The sequence below is a fragment of the Hyalella azteca genome, unplaced genomic scaffold (genome assembly GCF_000764305.2).
Source record: "Hyalella azteca isolate HAZT.00-mixed unplaced genomic scaffold, Hazt_2.0.2 contig11567, whole genome shotgun sequence".
Lineage (NCBI taxonomy): Eukaryota > Metazoa > Arthropoda > Malacostraca > Amphipoda > Hyalellidae > Hyalella > Hyalella azteca.
Window position 1 is genome coordinate 51,452 of NW_025941560.1, and position 17,361 is coordinate 68,812.

A 17,361-nucleotide genomic window follows, 5' to 3' on the forward strand; every position below is an offset into this window, starting at 1 on the left:
TTATAGAACTCTGTAAAAATATCGGAATATCGCTTGGACAGGAATTTCTTAACTTTAGCTAGACAAAAACTCATTAAAAATAAATACATCAGGAATGAATTAAAATTCAGCATTCATAGCAAGGAAGATGTGCGAAATCGGGCTTAGGACGTTCGAGCTAATAAATCTCAATACTATAATACTATATCTATCTGGTAACAAATTATTATTTGTTTCTAAACGTGATTCACACAAAGAACTTATGCAGAACCTCATGAATTTCTCAAAGTAAGACGATTATCACGCAGAACTATCCACATTCAACGCTTAATATTGTGTCGGTAACTTTTCATAAGCGCTGCACCACTTCGTTGCACGAGGCGAAATTAATGCTTTGGATTAATGTGTAGGTTTTCCATTTTGAATATATTTCTCTTTATGGATGCTGACCGAGAGATTCTTGCTAGCAAGCATCGCGAACAGAATATTTGCATCTAATCCAGCGCTTTACACATTCCTGCACTTCAGATAATTCTGCTTGTCTGAATTCTGCAGTTACTGAACATTTATGAAGCGCAATTATAAAAGACTCCTCTGGTGCTTCACTTCCAGCAGGTGTAATAAAATGATTACTAGTAACTTATGCATGTTTATTTAATCTGTCTCTTGATTCTGCCGTTGTTCTCACTCCACGCAATGAATCTGAAGTACGTGCGTATGGTGCAAATTATTCAAATTTGCGTCTATTCAAAGATTACTGTGGAAGTTATACAGAAACTACTCGCACAGAAGCCGCCATTTTCATCCCGTAATGATGAAGCGTATTATCAAAATTTCAGATCTAATCCTTCAAATTGCATTATCTCTGACATTAATTAGTTCAACTTACGTATCTCGTGCAGGTAATGATACATAATCGAGTATTTTTGAGTCCATCGTCATGCGGCCATTAGCTTCTAATCGAAATATTTCCCGAGAATCGATGCTAAATATTAATATCTGCTTATTATTTAATTTCATTATTTTTATTTTTACCAGCTCCTCACGCAATAATGCATTTAGTGTCGTTCATAGTTGCAGCACCAGTAACAGCAAGCAGCTCATTAACCAATACACAGCAGGGCTGAAGTCGACAATTTCCTTACGAGCCAACCAAGTTCCTCAGGAATATTCGTAGCGCCAATTAATTGCATCAAATTGGTCGCGGTAGTTTGAGACGATCATTTTGACAATGAGAACTGCTCTACGTATAAACATTGATTAAATTCTGTATTGTAATTACGCTTACATGGGTCACCAATATGCACATGCGGATTACATATATTGTTCTCTTTAGAAATTTAGGTCCTTGATTACTGTTTCCGGAGTGATATAAGGTATACGGACATATGAAGCAGGTTGTCTTGTACGAAGAGTTTTATAATCATTCGTATTGGACGTTCGTAACCCCTGCCTCCCAAAAAACGTTCAACTGCATCTGATACCGAGGTAGAAGATGTATCTTAATTGTAGCTTTCAACGCGATGATAACACTTGTAAGGAAATGATAAATAAACAGATAAATATTGATAAACGAATTTCGTCAATGAAGAAACAATTCTACAGTCCACATAAGTACAGTCTTAGCGGTGAACAACAGTATACTCTATACTGCTGGATTATAGTATAAATAATAGTCTTGACTAGTGGTTCATCATATACATTATATAGTATAGTCTTAAGCGAAGGATTGTACTACAAATTATGCATCATCTTAAACAGTTTCGGCAACTTTAAGAATAAAGACATGAATTTTTGGATATGCCGATATAATTTTAAATACTCTTATCACCACTGGGAAACATCTATAAATAGGAAAACATATACATGAATTTTATAATTATTGTAGATGGAGCCTAGAAATCGATGTAATAAGAACAAGAAGTTGTCATAATTTCGATTGCTTGACGGGTTATACGGTGACTAAGTTTTGAGTGTTTCTCCCTAGTTTCAGGAAAATCTTGAATTTACTCTTAAAATCAATTTTTATATATGGCATTTCAATAAATTTTTAATCTTCATCGCACTATAACTTTTTCGTCATCTCAATATTTTATCACTGATAAATCCATGAATAAAATTTCTCAAAATTAAGAAATGAGCAACTAGATTGGGCCAGCTAGGTTGTTTCTAAGTGAGAATAAGTCCCTATCGTTTCAGTGTTTTCCACTTATATTAATTTGACTTTCTATATTATAAGACTCAACATTTTTGTGTGCGTTGAAGTTGATTAGCGTTTACTTTATTTTAAGCTTCCATTATTTCGGTGCATTTACCAGGATAGGAATTAAGGGGAATGCAAAATTCCTTAATGCAAATTCCTTTTACAAGCATTCATGCTGAGTTCATCCGGGAAGCCATGCAGATTGTAAAATAAGAGTCAACTTTTTCTGGGCGATAACAGGATTATGAAGTTAATGACCGTCCTGATTATTTCCCTATTTCGAGGTAAGTGGCTTGACCGAGATCCTATCATTAGCTCTTTGCCACAAGGAAATTTTTTAGAACAGCGCCGTTCATAAGTTAATGCGGGATTAAAATACTAAATTATGACCGTCCATCTGAATTGGAGTTCAAACGAAACAGCTTGCAAAATATAAAATTTTGCTCTTCCATTTAAATGCACAGATATTGCCCTAGTTTCAAACTATTGCTTATATTATGAGTCCAAAAACCTTTCGATCTAGTAATTGGACGGAAATAATTCCTTCAAAAAGATTTCGAAATAACCACTTCATCATCGCTTCCCCCATGGCTGCAATAGATCTTCTTGAGGTTAGAAAATTCACATGATTGTCTCCTTCTATGTGGAGGTTCTTACCAAATACTAACAATTTCCTCTGCAATCCTTGTTAATGATTTTTTTTTTAATTTTCTTCGCCTCCATAAATTTTCTGTGCCAGCCTCGGAAGTCCCGACGAAACTCGTAAAAATTGCTTTGAAATAATGTTCACCATTATCTGCAAACAACCGTGTGCACAGCTGGTCCTCATATTCATCGGTTGAGCAATATGGTTGGCAAACCACCGAGCCTTAATCATACTCAACTCTTACGGTCCCTGCACTTAAAAAAATAGACGTAAGTTGTTACATATTTATTCAAGATCTAATGCACTCAAGTTGTTATTTACACAGAAATTTTAGGTTAGTTTGAGTTCAATTTACGTTGACCAAACATGACTGAGGTGTTTTTGCTACTAAAATTTGCTAGCGGATCTGGTGAATTGGATTTTTTTTGGAAGCTCCACCGCGGGGATTGCTGTCCAAAAGAGAAGAATTGAAATGCTTCAATCTAGATTCAATAAAAACGTAATCGAGTTTACATGGGCTAAACACATCTTTGAGCTCGTGGCTCACTGGGTTGTTTTCCTCGGTGACGACGCGCTCTGATTTTGTTGTCGAAAGTGCGTTTTCTTTAGATAGCTTTACTTCATTCTCAGGCATGACAAATCAAATCAGTACGTAGAAGGTCAGGTTAATTATTAATCCGGTTTAACACTTTCTCATGAGTTTTATTTACATTTTGCGAGTGTATAGACAAAGAGAATTGTTAGCATTGTTTTAGAACTACACTCGTAAGATAGTTGGATACGGGATGTTATTATGTGTGACAGCGAGAAAAAGAAAAGGCTTATGTCTCACGTTATAAAAGTGTGATTAACAACCGAAGACCACGTGTCACCATAAAAAAATTGCTAGATCAACAGTTACATTTACAGATTTTCATGGAGTTTTTACAGTCAATTAACTCAATCTTGGTAGGATAAGACATTCATTCATGTAGAGAGAGCATGCAAGTCTGATGACCACCAAGAAAGTTACCGATATAGCTATGCCAAGTCATGATAATGTTTTACGCCGGTTCAATTTGATCCTACAGAATATTGGTGCAAATAAATATCGCAGCTAGCGAAGATTATCGTATTTTAAATGTAAATTTAAATCAAAGAAGCAATCAAAAATTACTTGAGATTATGATTTTTTGTAGAATTATTTGAAACTGATTATTATAATCAGAATATTACAGGAAAAAATTATTTATCTTAAAACAAGTACACAAGTGGTATGGTTTACTAAACTTTAGTGATGGTCTTGTTGTGACTGAAGCAATGAACAAGTCCAAAATCAGACAAAAATATTTATCTGCAATAACCGATCCAATATGAAAGTCGCTTTCAACTATCAATAAAAAACTTTTCTAGCACACGAATTCAAAATTACATTTTCAAATTTTTAGAACCTTAATTGTATTGCGCAGTCATGAACAAAAAATTGCGATCATTCAATTTTTTCCCCGACACTCCAGGCAGATGGATTTGCAAAAAATTGGTGGCCCATCGATTTTTGATTGATGTTTTAATTTTGTCGGCGCAAAAACAATAAACTTCCAACTCACGACGTGCCTCTCTAAATAGAATAAATGTGATGAATAAAATGTCGGATGATGAAAAATTACAAAATTACAATTTTTTACTGTTGAACAAGGAATAGCAATAATGCTCGATGAATATTATAATATAATTTTGCGAAAAGTTACGGCATGGTGACATCTATGCTACTAACAAGCCCCATTATAAAACTCCGATATATCGAGATTGTACGAGAGATATTGTACCACTCATGTGTACGATGGTACAAACGAGTTAACGAAAAAGAAATAGTATTAATTTAAAATATTATTGAAATATTATCAATTAGTACGAAAAATAGATTTATAAGTATAACAGTGCATAGCAGTTTTGCAACGAGCGGCCTTGTCTGAACAGCCATCCACCTTTAAATGCACTGAATCGGCTAACTCATTGTATCGAGTAGTTATACAGATTCTTCGTCATACGGATGCTGCGTCCAGTAACGAAATGGGCAGAAGCGCGGCAACGGCAAGAAGAATCAAAGACTCGAGTCATTCGAAGTGCGAAGCTAATCTCGTCTATTTGCTACCGGGCAATTTTTTCTATTTATTTGAGGTGTGGCCAAAGTCGACGTATCGATGCGCCTTCAGAGGTGAAGACGATGCTGACGATTTCTACGAACGATGAGTTCGTAGAAATGACATCGGCACTGTCTATGTACGAGCCTTGATTTAAATCTAAGCCAACGATGTTCGTTAATGCCTCATCTATGTTCCATCGATGCCCATCCATGTTCCATTGATGCCCCATCTATGTTCCATCGATGCCCATCCATGATCCATCGATGTCCCATCTATGTCTTGTAGAATCACCTAAATTTATTTCTTTATTTGGGGCGAATAAGACTCATAATATGATGCCATCTTATTCCTAATTGCTTTCAAGTGAATTATGATTGCGATTTAACTCGTTAAGGTAATTTTTAGAATAAAGTTTCCGAGTTTGCCTCGCACTCTGAGCAAAACTGGGAGCTGTCGAGACCTCATCCCGCAAGTTATTATCTCGTAACGAGTCGGAAGTTGCCTGCCAGAACCAACATCTCACTTTTAATGTCTCGAATTATGAAGAAAAATATATTCAAGCAAAAACCTCGTCAGTCATATTATTAAATGTTTCTTTAATTAAGTTTGGAAATTGTTTGATAACACTAAACCATTGCAATTTCCAACATCGTTAAATTTCAACGCCTGTTTCATATTTATTCGCTATGTTTTAACTAGACTTTTCGCCAACGACTATTCCGGAGTTCTCCCTTGAATTGCGGTATGTGCGTATTAACTTTAGTGCGCATAACAATTATTCTGGATTTTGCGGGCACTCGCTCATTATCTCTGTGAACTGCCGTGGGCGCCGCGATATCGTGCCCTTTAAAATTTATTTATTTGAGTCATCCATCTTCATGAAATATGAATATCTCCCAAATTATGTGCACGTGTATATTATTAAAATTCCCCTGAATTATCGCCCAAATATTTACCATTAATTTAGTAGAATAGAAAGAATCGTGAAAATGTACATTTAGCGTAACAATATCTTGTAGAATTTGTTTTTTTTATGTTACTAGCATATCTGACGAATAAAACCAAAATTCAAGCTGTCATATTTTGTCGCAATTAAGCGGGTAAAAGTCTTAAAAACGAAATCTGTAAACTAGTATTACTTGTTTATAAAACTTGCATGCACTGAATCTACAGAATTAACCTTTTGAGATGGAGCGTCATTTGTACATCGATGCAACTTGAAAGGATGGCTTTCCACTCAAGTTACCACACAATAAACAAATAATACTCACTTGATAAAATATTGGGATATTTCTCGCTTTGAAACTGCATCCTTAAAATAAAAACACAGTAATTTCACAGTTTTGTATTTTTAGTTAAAATATAGGCGTTGCACATAGATTCTCAATACCCGTATTTCCTCCGATGAATTTCCTGTGGATAAATTACGTACATTTCATCGTGTCAAAATTTGGTGGGAAAATGGCGTCCACCGAAGGACCGCCGTTAGCTCTGGCATTTGGTCTACCGGTTCACGGGCGCGCGCTAAATTGAGGAACCGTGTGCACAATTTGTTTTAGACGGGCGATCTGAAATTGCATTCACTTCGTTTATTGCTAAGCCCGCTTCATGGTAAATTCTTTCTGATGTTTTGAAACAATGGAAGTGTATCTGACAGTGATTAATTTATTCCTCCAGAATCACTAGATGAATAGGGCGTTCACAGGTAAGTGATGCATCAATTATTGCAGCATCACATATTTTATTATTCTTCATTAAAATGTAGGAACCAAAATTGTTAACGATCGTATCTCTTGCTATTTCATGTCATTTCGTAAGACCGAAGAATTATTCTAAATTAAATTAGTTTTTTTCTCTAGCTGAATGCAATTTTTTTATTGGAAATGGCAGAATGCTTAAAAAAATTCACGTAATCTATATTATACTAAAAATACATCAGAATATTTCACACAATCTATTTCATTTTAAAGCTCCTACTCCTAACGTGAACGTCACTTACAAGTTTATCGCAGCTCTCACTTGAAGGATCTGGTCACACTGAAGGGAAGCCTGTTGCCCAGCTTATCCCACTTGGCGGGCGGCTTGTCAGGATATTTCAGCTCAACACTTCCTGGCAGCTCTTCCCTGAGGCGCCTGGCGAGGCGCAGGAGAGCCTGGCGAGGCGCAGGAGAGCCTGGCGAGGCGTAGGAGAGCCTGGCGAGGCGCAGGAGAGCCTGGCGAGGCGCAGGAGAGCCTGGCGAGGCGCAGGAGAGCCTGGCGAGGCGCAGGAGAGCCTGGCGAGGCGCAGGAGAGCCTATTGAGGCTCAGGCTCCGGGCATGGCCTAGGCACTTGTGGTGGCGTAAGACGATGTGTAGAAAATTTTGAGATCAAATTTAAGATCTTGTTCTGGATCGATGAACTAAATAGGTGGTAGCGTTATATTATAATGAAAAAATTTCTTAAGAGCATTAAGCAAAAAACTTTTAATAGCATTCTAAAGTGATTCATTATTCTTTCATTTATTTATTTGTAATCATTCGTGGCGTATGACGTATTTAAAAAAACTCCCTACAAGGATACTATCCCCTACTTTTTATTTTTATTTTACCGTTTGAATTGAAATTTCCAAGGAATTTTGAGTACAATTCGTAATTCCCAACACCGCATTCATATGACGTGCAATTGGGGGAGTGAGGCAGCTGCCGTCGACATGGATTATTCAAATTTTGCCTCATGCCGCCCGACGCCAGAACCAAAGCCTGAAGTAAAGATTCAATGGCCGATATTTACGAGACATCATTCGGGGTTTTGACAGCCATGCTCGGATTCGTTACAAAATCTACCCGTCAGGATTTCGATAAATCTTGGAGCCGTCTATTTTTTCACCCAGAAAAACGGACGACAGATCATACGCGGCACGAAATTTTATGTTTGCCTAAGCCAATTCGCGTCATTTGTGAAATCTTTGAAAATACTTCCGAAAAAATTCAGAGGTTCGTTATTCAAAGTTCTGTCTATTGATTTCATCATTAGAGTCATAAATCGGTTTCAATTGTAATATTAAATAATTAAAGAGTGATGTGAAAAAAATACGGATTGAAATTTAAAATTTTTTGTATCACCAGTATGAGCAGAAAATTTTTATGTAACCCGATCTTGTTCATAAATCAGTTTTGAAATACTTCGCGTTACTAAAATATGACTTTTGTAAGTCAGCCGAAAAGCTTCTATTATAGTTATTTTTCCTAGAGCAATTTCTACATTATATTTCTTTTCGGCGATTCATGCACGTGTGCAGAAATGTTAGCATAAAATATCAGACAAGCTCAGCGTTTCCATTAATCGTTGTGATTCATTGTAGATCCTACGTCAATGTTAACATCGAATTAACGTGTAAGAAGTAGGTGGTTGAACTAAAACCTATAGATAATGCTTGCAGTCCTTCAAATTTTAAAGTGATGGACGACAACTTCTTTCAGGATATAATCAACAAGCGAGCAATTATTTCATTTTAATTTGAGTTTTCATTTTTCATTACGAATTTTGAATGAACAGGTGATCGTAATAATTTTTCTGTCAAAATCAATGTGCTTCTTATGTTTGGAGCAAATGTCGCTGAGTCTTGCGTACTGAAATAGTGTTTGCATCCGAAGCTCATATGAATGATTTTTTCTAACGTTTCAAAGAAAAGAGAATGGAAATAATATCAATGTTAACAGTTAGGTTGTGACAATTTTCACATAACATTGACTTGCGTAAGATTGTCCATTTATGACCTCTCATTTTCATCGCTTCAACTAAAGCGGCGATTTTAACCTATATTCGTATTCTAAAAGTAGCTGTTTGATGGACATCTCTGCGCAAATCACTTACCAAGTTGCATTTCATTCTAAGATTAAGTACGAAAAACCTATTTTATAATTAACAGCTTACGGTCTTTAATTAATGCTTGCTGGAAGTCGGCCTTTGAATTCCAAACAATCGCCGGCATTAGTCGGTTGCCGAGGACCACTTAGAATCGCTGTTGTTTGGAGATAAAACGTGGCAAGTTTGAGTCTAGAAATTAAACTTGCTGCAGCACAGCACACGGTTGAGGAAGCATCTTATTACGTCTTAAAAAGGCTCATGAGATTCATATAGTAGGACGGGCTTACGAAAATACTTTTGAGATTTTTTCTCTCGGTGAAAGAGGGATTTTCCCCGTTTCCAAACTTTATAGTTTAATTAGTATTTTTTTACAGCAGACACGCTGTCACTTTAGTTTTTTTATTTTATTTTATCATACATACTTTTTATCAGACAAAGTTTCGTTGTTTAATTCATCAACTTTACTTTCTGTTATAAGACTTTTATCTTTAGTGAACCTTTCTTTAGTGGAGGTTGCAAACGAGCCACGTGTGAATAATTCCAGCTCTTAGGATTGTCGGAAGCTCTTAAGTGTTCATGTCTGCCATAAGCACGCGCTGAGTAACATATAAACGCCAGAATAAGAACAACTTTTTATGGGTACTGGAAATGTTTACGGACTACTTAGAAATTTTGACATAATCTTCAGTAATTTAAAAATGAATTGTTTATGATTTTATTGGTAAAAAATTGAAATTAGAAGTAAAATGATATTGTGAACTCCAAGTTTCATTATTTGAAGACGACTAAGCTCAAGAACTTGGCTTGGTGATTTATATGATCAAAGAATAATGATATGAAGGCAGAATTTTTGTTATTTCTAATACACAACAAATTCGATTTTTCTCAAGCTAGTAATATTTGTAGCAAGTGAAATATTTTTCAATATCTCTCTTTAGAAAAGAAAGATATTTTTCAAGGTTTGGAAATCGAAGATAAATTTGTTTATTGAAAGGGAAAAAATTGAAAAGAGTGGCATTTGAATCAAGTCATTGACGAATGAACATATCATTTTCAATAAAAAAAGTTCAGATTTTCGGATATTACTGTTGTATCCCGTTTCGCCGAGGTTCATATGCAAGTCCAGTCTTTTGTTCCGTTCCTGAAGCAGATTTTGATGTGATAACCTATATGATTTTTAGCCTACCAGTGGGATAGAGTGCTTCATTTTCAATATTTAATTGCAATATTTTAAGTGACGCAAATGATTATTTTCATTATTTTCATGATAAACGCGCTCGTGTCTTCATTGTTTAAGTAATTTCTTCTGTACAGACATTTGGTTTGTTGATGTGGTCTCGTTTATTTTTACTTGCATAAGCCAGTGTAATTCAACAGAACTACCAATTCGATTTTTTAAAGACTCAAATTAGAATAGAATCAAAAAATTTTATCGACTGGAAGAGGGTGGAGGGCGTTTCTGCATAAATGGCAATGATTGTTCGAAATTGTTTAAATTCCCTTGCTTGAGCTGCTTTCGCAGGCATATAATACTGGATTTGCTGGTGATGGTCTCCGTTTGTAGAAAGTTTGGTTCAAAATGAGAACAGCTCGAGTGAGTTGAAAATATATTTAGATAATTCATATATAGTTCCATCGAACAAATAGTTATGAAATTCAATGCAATGTTAAATTTTTCAAACTTGTTTTTGTCATCTAGGAGCCTTGCACTCATGAGATACAGAACACATTGTCTGAGCAGGCAGAGATCCTGATGCGGGATCAACTTCTGAGTCTTTCTCCATCATGTCAGTTTTTTGGGGAGCGTTGTGCACTTCACAATACCAAGCAACTTTTTCCATTATTTCATTTGAGTCTGGCTGAGATGCCGATATCTTTTTCTCACCACTGACGTTGAGAAAAGGAGCCAATTCATTTGACTTGCGACTCAGAGATGAAAAGTACGGCCGTTTGATATTATCAGGAGTGGAGTCTGAAGTACATGACTGGAGCAGCGGCCATGGAGTCTCGGAGCAGATGGATTCCTCGCCATCTGGAACAATGCAGACCAAGGGAAAGGTGGTTTATTTCAAGAGTAACATTGAGATCTCAATTTGATTAAGTCTTTCGTGAAACAAAGGGCTCAAAATTATCATGTACTGTAAGTAATCACAAACGCTGTTGTAGAAAAGTATTTACTGAAAACATATTTGTATTTATGACGGCAGCATTTACTGTACACACTGTTTATTTCTTAAAAGGTATTTTATGCGATGGGTAGGATTGTTTCAATACATTTTCCAGTCATGATCCCAAAAAAGAAAAGTTAGAAATTTTTACGCATAGAAAATTTAAATTCCATTTCTTAATAGAATCAGAATAAAAAAAACGATATTTTACATGCTTTGCAATTTTCTACCTAATACGCGATGGGCTCATCCCATCGCGTAGTATTATCCCATCGCGGGTTTGAAATAGGTTCGTTGACAGAGAAAATTCTGAGTTATTTCTGAAAATAGGTTATTAATTGAGTAGAATATCAGTTAAAGCTTAAAACGGGTTCAGACGAGTAAAGCAACAAGGTCAACTTACTGCTTTCAAACAGTGGTATTGAAAATTTGCAGAAATTAAAATTGCGTAATCACTTTGATTTTCGAATGGTTCCTTGGTTTTGTATTCATTACATCGGCGAAATTTCTGACGCTAGGTTTTGTAAGATCAGATGAGATATCCATGAAATGAATAGAAGCTCAACACTGTAACCAATTAATTTTAAATGGATCCCAACTTAACATAACAACTTTTAATGGTGATGTACATATCATGAGTTCATGCACTGAGAGGAAATAGTTTTGCATTGTATTAGCTTCTACGGAATAAGGTATATATTTTTGAAGCAAATGCATCATCACAGTGAATTATATTGTGGCGAATAAAATCGCTTTAATCTTTCGTTTTATTTGAAAATGCAGGCAAATGGGCGCAGCAAAACTTTGCATAAATTTGAATAATATGTAATCGAGCTGTTCTCCAATGAATCTAATGAACAGAAATATGCGTATCAATGAATAAATGTACATGTATCACAAGATATTCTGATGAAATGGCACGGTAACAGATGTCAGTATTCAATTGAATAAGTTGTCAAAATAAATCTCTTTTGAATTAGTCGGAAGGTTAAATTGAGTTTCTTGTATTCCAAACTTGCTTTTCTAAAAAAATAATTGCAAGCAAACAACACCGGTGATAGCAGCATTGTTTTATGAAAACTTGGTTCATTTTATTTAACGTTATAACCACTTACTTTGCAGTTTGAAATTGTTGTGCTGGACCTGATCTTCGTCTCTATAGCCTCGAGGCGCCATGAGCGTTAGAGCGCTCAGTGGCCCTGAATGGCCTGACTTCGTCACGTCCTCGCCTGATGAATGACACAAAAAAGCGGTCACGTGAAAATAGTTACAGTTCAAATGAGCCTCTTTCTCCAGTAAAATTTTGTCGCCAGATACATTAATCCTCCTTAATGCTAATCGAGTCAAAATGCATTGTAACTTGAGTTACCATCAGTAGATTATATAGGGTCAATCTCTATACAATCTCTATACACCATCGACTGCGGACATTTCAGGGTAAATGTGCCATAGATTTTGCATCAAAATAACACTTATCAGCTTGGTTAAACTGTCTCTTAGGATTTGTAGGAGAACTTACCTGAGAGGTCGGGGTTGGAGCGCCCTAAGCAGGGCACGGCGTCGGGGTTGGAGCGCCCTAAGCAAGGCACGGCGTCGGGGTTGGAGCGCCCTAAGCAAGGCACGGCGTCGGGGTTGGAGCGCCCTAAGCAAGGCACGNCCCTAAGCAAGGCCCGGCGTCGGGGTTGGAGCGCCCTAAGCAAGGCACGGCGTCGTGCTGGAGCGCGTGCAGCTCGCAGACGCTGGGCGCGAGTGTCGTGTGTGTGGCGGCGCTGGCCGTGTAGCGCACCTCGATGGCGTGGCCGGCTACTGAATTTATTCCTTCACAAGACAAGGATTCTCTGGATGATGAATTCTTCCTTTGCAGTCCTTCGGAAAGCGCTGCATTTTTCGAAGAAGATTTTGAAAATAATGTCATGTTTTTCAACGATTCTTTAGAAAATTGCTTATCGCTAGATGGCTCCTCTATGGAAACACTTTTCTTAGATTCTTTAGAAGGCACTTGGGAGAGGTTGGAGGAGTCTATGATTGTTGAGGTTATGACTTGTTGATGTTTTTGTTTACTTGCTGTTCCTTCGACTGACGTTGTCTTGAGTTCGAGTTTCCGGCGCCTTAGAAAATAAGTTGACACTGCAATCGCCAGCAAACCTGTAGAAACAGCCAATTCGTCCTTAAAAAATATTAACAATAAGCCACCGAAACGAAATAATTGTCAGTCGTTGAGCAAATGAATTACTAATGAAGAAAAATGCCTGAACTACTGCATTGTTGATTCAATTATTTCATGATATTTACAAGGATGTATGTGTAAGTTTGTTAGTAAGTACATAAATTAACGGGTGTGTTAACTGACGATAGCTCTAAAAGTACTCTTGATCCTCGTATCTTGCGAGGAGAAGACGCCTCACCATAAATTTGGGAAGCGCTATAGGAATGGCATTAATTCTATGAATTTCTCCGGGGGAAGCAAGTTTGTTTTCCTGCAATGCAGAGTAGGCCTGCTGATCTGGATTAACCTGAAAAGTTCCACTGCTGCGGGCAACGTCTTGTTTTTACACACAGCATTTAAAACCTGTGTTAACATGCTCTTTGTAAAAGAAATGAAGAGTACGGTATATGTTTGTTCCGGTAAATGATTTTCTGTCACGATGAATGATTTCAATGGAAATGATTACTTTACGTAAGTAAACATACACATTGAACGAATTTAACAAACATACAAGGTTTCAGGGATCATATTCAGGCTGACCTAAGACAGCAGCGAGGGAGAAGGTGAAGGCCAGCAGGACAGGCAGGCCGCCGAGGGGGAAGGCCAGGGGTCCGGCCTGCTGCTCACAGTTGTGGCCTGCGTAGCCGCTAGTGCAGGAGCAGTGGTAGCCTGTGACGCGAGGCGGCAAGTGTTGGTGGTGAAGAATGGAAGTGATGTCGACAGTATTTACTCTATTACTTGGTAGGTAATGATGCACACTCATCAATGATGTTGCGCATTGATGAGTCTGATGGATTATGTTATATGATATGACATATTTATTTTCCTAAATTCAAAATGAAATCAAACTGGGGAGTTAAAACTTGTAGGAACATCGAGAGAAGACATGAAAAATGAGCAAAATTGATTCAGAAGAGTTTTTACGTGAAAACGCATTAAATATTGAATTCATTGAGCAGTAGAACCATTTCCATGAACATGAAGGCGTGCACTTAACACAGCTTCTTGAAAAGAAAAACAGATCATTTGTATCAACGAGGAATAAATATGAGCAAATTAAACCAAAGAAGACGATTTCCGTATACCTAACAGTAACGTTCATCGTCTAATACATATGATAGAGTTACCTAATATTAAACCTTATACGCAAATTGTAAACTTTTACAACTCCAGTATTACGTTATGTTCGTCCTCAGGGTACAGTTGATACTGTACCTTGAGACATAATTGAAGAAAACTCCACTACTGAGGGCGCACATGCACAAGGCAGTCATGCAACAGTCTTTATAGAAAAGTCAGTTAAAAGGCTCCAGGTATGATTATTCTTTTTTGTGTATCACCCTCAGCCAGCCTTACATGGCTGATTAGAATTTACAAGGACGCTATTTCAAGAAGGCATTCAGCTGGAGGTCCGTATTCTAACTCCCTCAATTTACCGTGAAACATGTGAAGAAACAGGGTACAATATCTAAAAGGAAATAGTTTCTCTTAGGCTTAACGATTCATGAATTTGTGCCGTGGTTCTAAGTTTGAAGTCTATCTTTTCAGGTATTTACTCCTATAGGCAGTCTGGTGCTTGCAAGACGGAGAGTCATTTGGAAAGATGTACTATAGAATTATTTAATGTTTTCATTTTGGTTCTAATGGTAAGATATACCCGCGCAATTTAACAGGTGAAAGCTCATATCCCTTCAACCTGTCATAAGATTGTCTAGTTTGGCGGCTACATGCAGTGTGGATGTCTCACCTGTAGAGATTGTCTCCACTTACGGTATTTTCATCAGCACGCGGGGAGAATTATGACTTATCTTAGGAACTTGTGGCTCCTAAATTTGAATACTGGCATGCAATACTCACGATGTTTTCCTTGAAATGAAATTCACAGAGTATTCGTTGATTTACTCACAAATTGAAGAAACCTTTTAAAAACTTTTTTTCTGACATTCTAACAAAGCCACACAATATATTTCTTTAGGAATTTTTGCCTATCGTTAACCACTAAACCATTGACGATATTTCTAGCAGAACATAAATTATCGCAAATTTTTGAAAATGATTTTTGGGATTATGTTAAGAATAAGCAATCCAGTCGTTATTCGGTTGCGTATTCTTGATAAGGTTAGTTGACTTAAAAATACAAACAAATTAGGTCTATTTAAACATTTTTTAAGAATTATAATTCAATGTAGAAAAATACATAGCAAAATATTAAATACCAAATGATAAGCTAAGCGTTTATCTTAGTCAAAGTGCTGAGCCGCAATATGATCTCATAAAGCTTCAAAAGCATTTTTTGAGAAGCGATCTCGCCACATGAATTCTTGAAGAAAGTAACTTAAAAAGGGATAGAGAGGATTTACAAAGTTATTCTCCTAAGGTTTATACTGGGGTGCGTTTTATTGACAAGGATATACCGGGGTGCTTATTCCTAACAAAATCCGATTCTTGTCGTCTTCATGGTTGGTGCTACTGAACGATTTTGTTCCCAGAGATCGTGTTTAAAAAGACAACGTCAACATGTGGCTAATAAATGACAGTAATAATGCATGATTACAGAACATAGTACGATTTCCCGCTGAATTATGTGATTTTATCATGGTAAATAGAAATTTATAATAATTTTCTCATGATGACCTTGCCATTTTCTGAAATTTACAATGAATCCATATATTTCTTCTGAGTAGTTAGGTGATTAGAGTTGATGTTCTAACCGTCCCTCATATAATGACAGATGCGGTTGATTACCTCATTAATAATTTAAGTTTAATGGACACCAAAGATTGATTTATAATGAAGAAATACAAGTGTGTTTGACTTTCAATCTACTGTGATGGTTCAGGATATCCCATGCCCATGCAAAAAATTATTATACGTCAAGAATCATATATGTATTTAAAGACAATAAGTTCCATTTCATCATGTAAATTGGGAGTGTTTTAAAGTAATAGTCAATTTCATGGTGGAACTGATATATATAGATCCTTTCGCAACTTGGCATTCTTACAAAATTTTCTATTCGAGATAGCTTGGGAAAGACTTATAAAAATACATTTTCATTGTTGAAGCACCAATGCAAGAAATCTACAATTGAAACAACATAATTAAGGAATCAATCTTAGCCTGACCAGCTGAAAAAATCTTACTGTGGGATAAATTTTCATTACCTGGCACCGAGTTTGAGCAGGAGGCGAAGTTGAGGCAAGGCTCGTAGCGACACTCGTCCACATCCAGACAAGAGGAGCCGTCGGGACTAAGCTGGAAGCCCTTGCCGCAGCTGCGGACCAGGGGGCGAAAAAACGCTTTTTAGACCACAAACCGAAAAGAGTGGCATTTCTTCTTCGTGGCTATTGGCGGATGCAAGCTATATTTCAGAGGTTTTTACGAACAATTGACAACGGAAGGCATGCTGCTCTGAAGTTTTGTGTGATAAACTCCAGCGGTATTTTGTATAGAACGACACGTCGGTGTTTGTTTTTACGGGGCTCGACCCTGCGTGCTCTAAGATTTTTGTGTTGGTTTTGTTATGGCACAACAGTGCTTTGTGTGTTAGGATTTTTGTGCGCGTTTAAAGTTTTGGTTTTAGCAAAATAAAGCTCTGGAGCCAAAGAGTTTTCCTTTATTTTAATCCATGTCCAACCTAGCGTAATGAATTGATGTATACCTACGGAGATGAGGCTGGAACTGATTCATAAAATTTTGTTCAGAATCACAGAGTGGTCCACTTCCATCCAGATTCCAAAATTATTCATAACAACGTGCACATAGTAGTGAAGTTATGAATGCAATGAGAAGTCCCCTAAAAATGTGTTCATGTATGCGAATTCGTCTTTTAGAGGCTCGTTCGCATCATTCTTTACATTGTGCCACTGGTGAAATTTGTACCCACCAAAAGTAATAGTTTAGACAATAGTTGTATCCAAATACTGGCCCAAAGATGCTTCTTACTCGCACTTGAACTGCTTCCAAGTATCCAGGCATTTGTAGGGCGGAGAGCAGGTGGCGTTGACACAGGCTGAAGGTGGCACGCACCCCGACGCCAGGTCCAGCGCAGCCTCCACGGCCCCCCAGCGGGTGGCGTTCAGGGCCGGGGGCATCGGCAGCCGTCGACCGCTCACACGCACGTCGTCCAGGCAGCCTGGGCCAATTATTGTGAGGTTTGAGGTACCTTTTGGTTCAGTATCTTGACGAG

At 37.2% G+C, this 17,361-nt stretch overlaps 2 protein-coding genes across 2 annotated transcripts in view; both read right to left on the reverse strand.

Annotated features, from left to right (window-relative positions):
• Nucleotides 1-10,417: 10,417 nt before the first annotated feature.
• Nucleotides 10,418-12,608, reverse strand: LOC108667397. The gene is made up of 3 exons (XM_018154418.2): nucleotides 12,486-12,608; nucleotides 12,082-12,195; nucleotides 10,418-10,830 (listed from the first exon to the last, which is right to left on the reverse strand). The coding sequence occupies exons 2-3, from the start codon at nucleotides 12,140-12,142 to the stop codon at nucleotides 10,490-10,492; spliced, it is 402 nt and encodes a 133-aa protein (XP_018009907.1). The 5' UTR covers nucleotides 12,143-12,195; nucleotides 12,486-12,608; the 3' UTR covers nucleotides 10,418-10,489.
• The window catches only part of LOC108667395 (putative neural-cadherin 2), a 4,967-nt gene continuing 214 nt past the window's right edge, over nucleotides 12,609-17,361 (reverse strand). Inside the window, exons 2-5 of the mRNA XM_047882888.1 lie at nucleotides 17,118-17,307; nucleotides 16,337-16,446; nucleotides 13,713-13,841; nucleotides 12,609-13,111 (exon numbers count right to left, since the gene is read on the reverse strand). Coding sequence (XP_047738844.1) covers nucleotides 12,609-13,111; nucleotides 13,713-13,841; nucleotides 16,337-16,446; nucleotides 17,118-17,307 — 932 coding nt within the window. The remainder of the gene's footprint in view (nucleotides 13,112-13,712; nucleotides 13,842-16,336; nucleotides 16,447-17,117; nucleotides 17,308-17,361) is intronic.

What these genes read in the sequence shown, in the direction of transcription:
- LOC108667397 (XM_018154418.2), bottom strand. Translation starts at nt 12,142, where the DNA reads ATGGCGCCTCGAGGCTATAGAGACGAAGATCAGGTCCAGCACAACAAT. An exon ending in CAACAATTTCAAACTGCAAA is followed by an intron (nt 10,831 to 12,081) that starts GTAAGTGGTTAT and finishes GCATTGTTCCAG; the next exon opens with ATGGCGAGGAATCCATCTGC.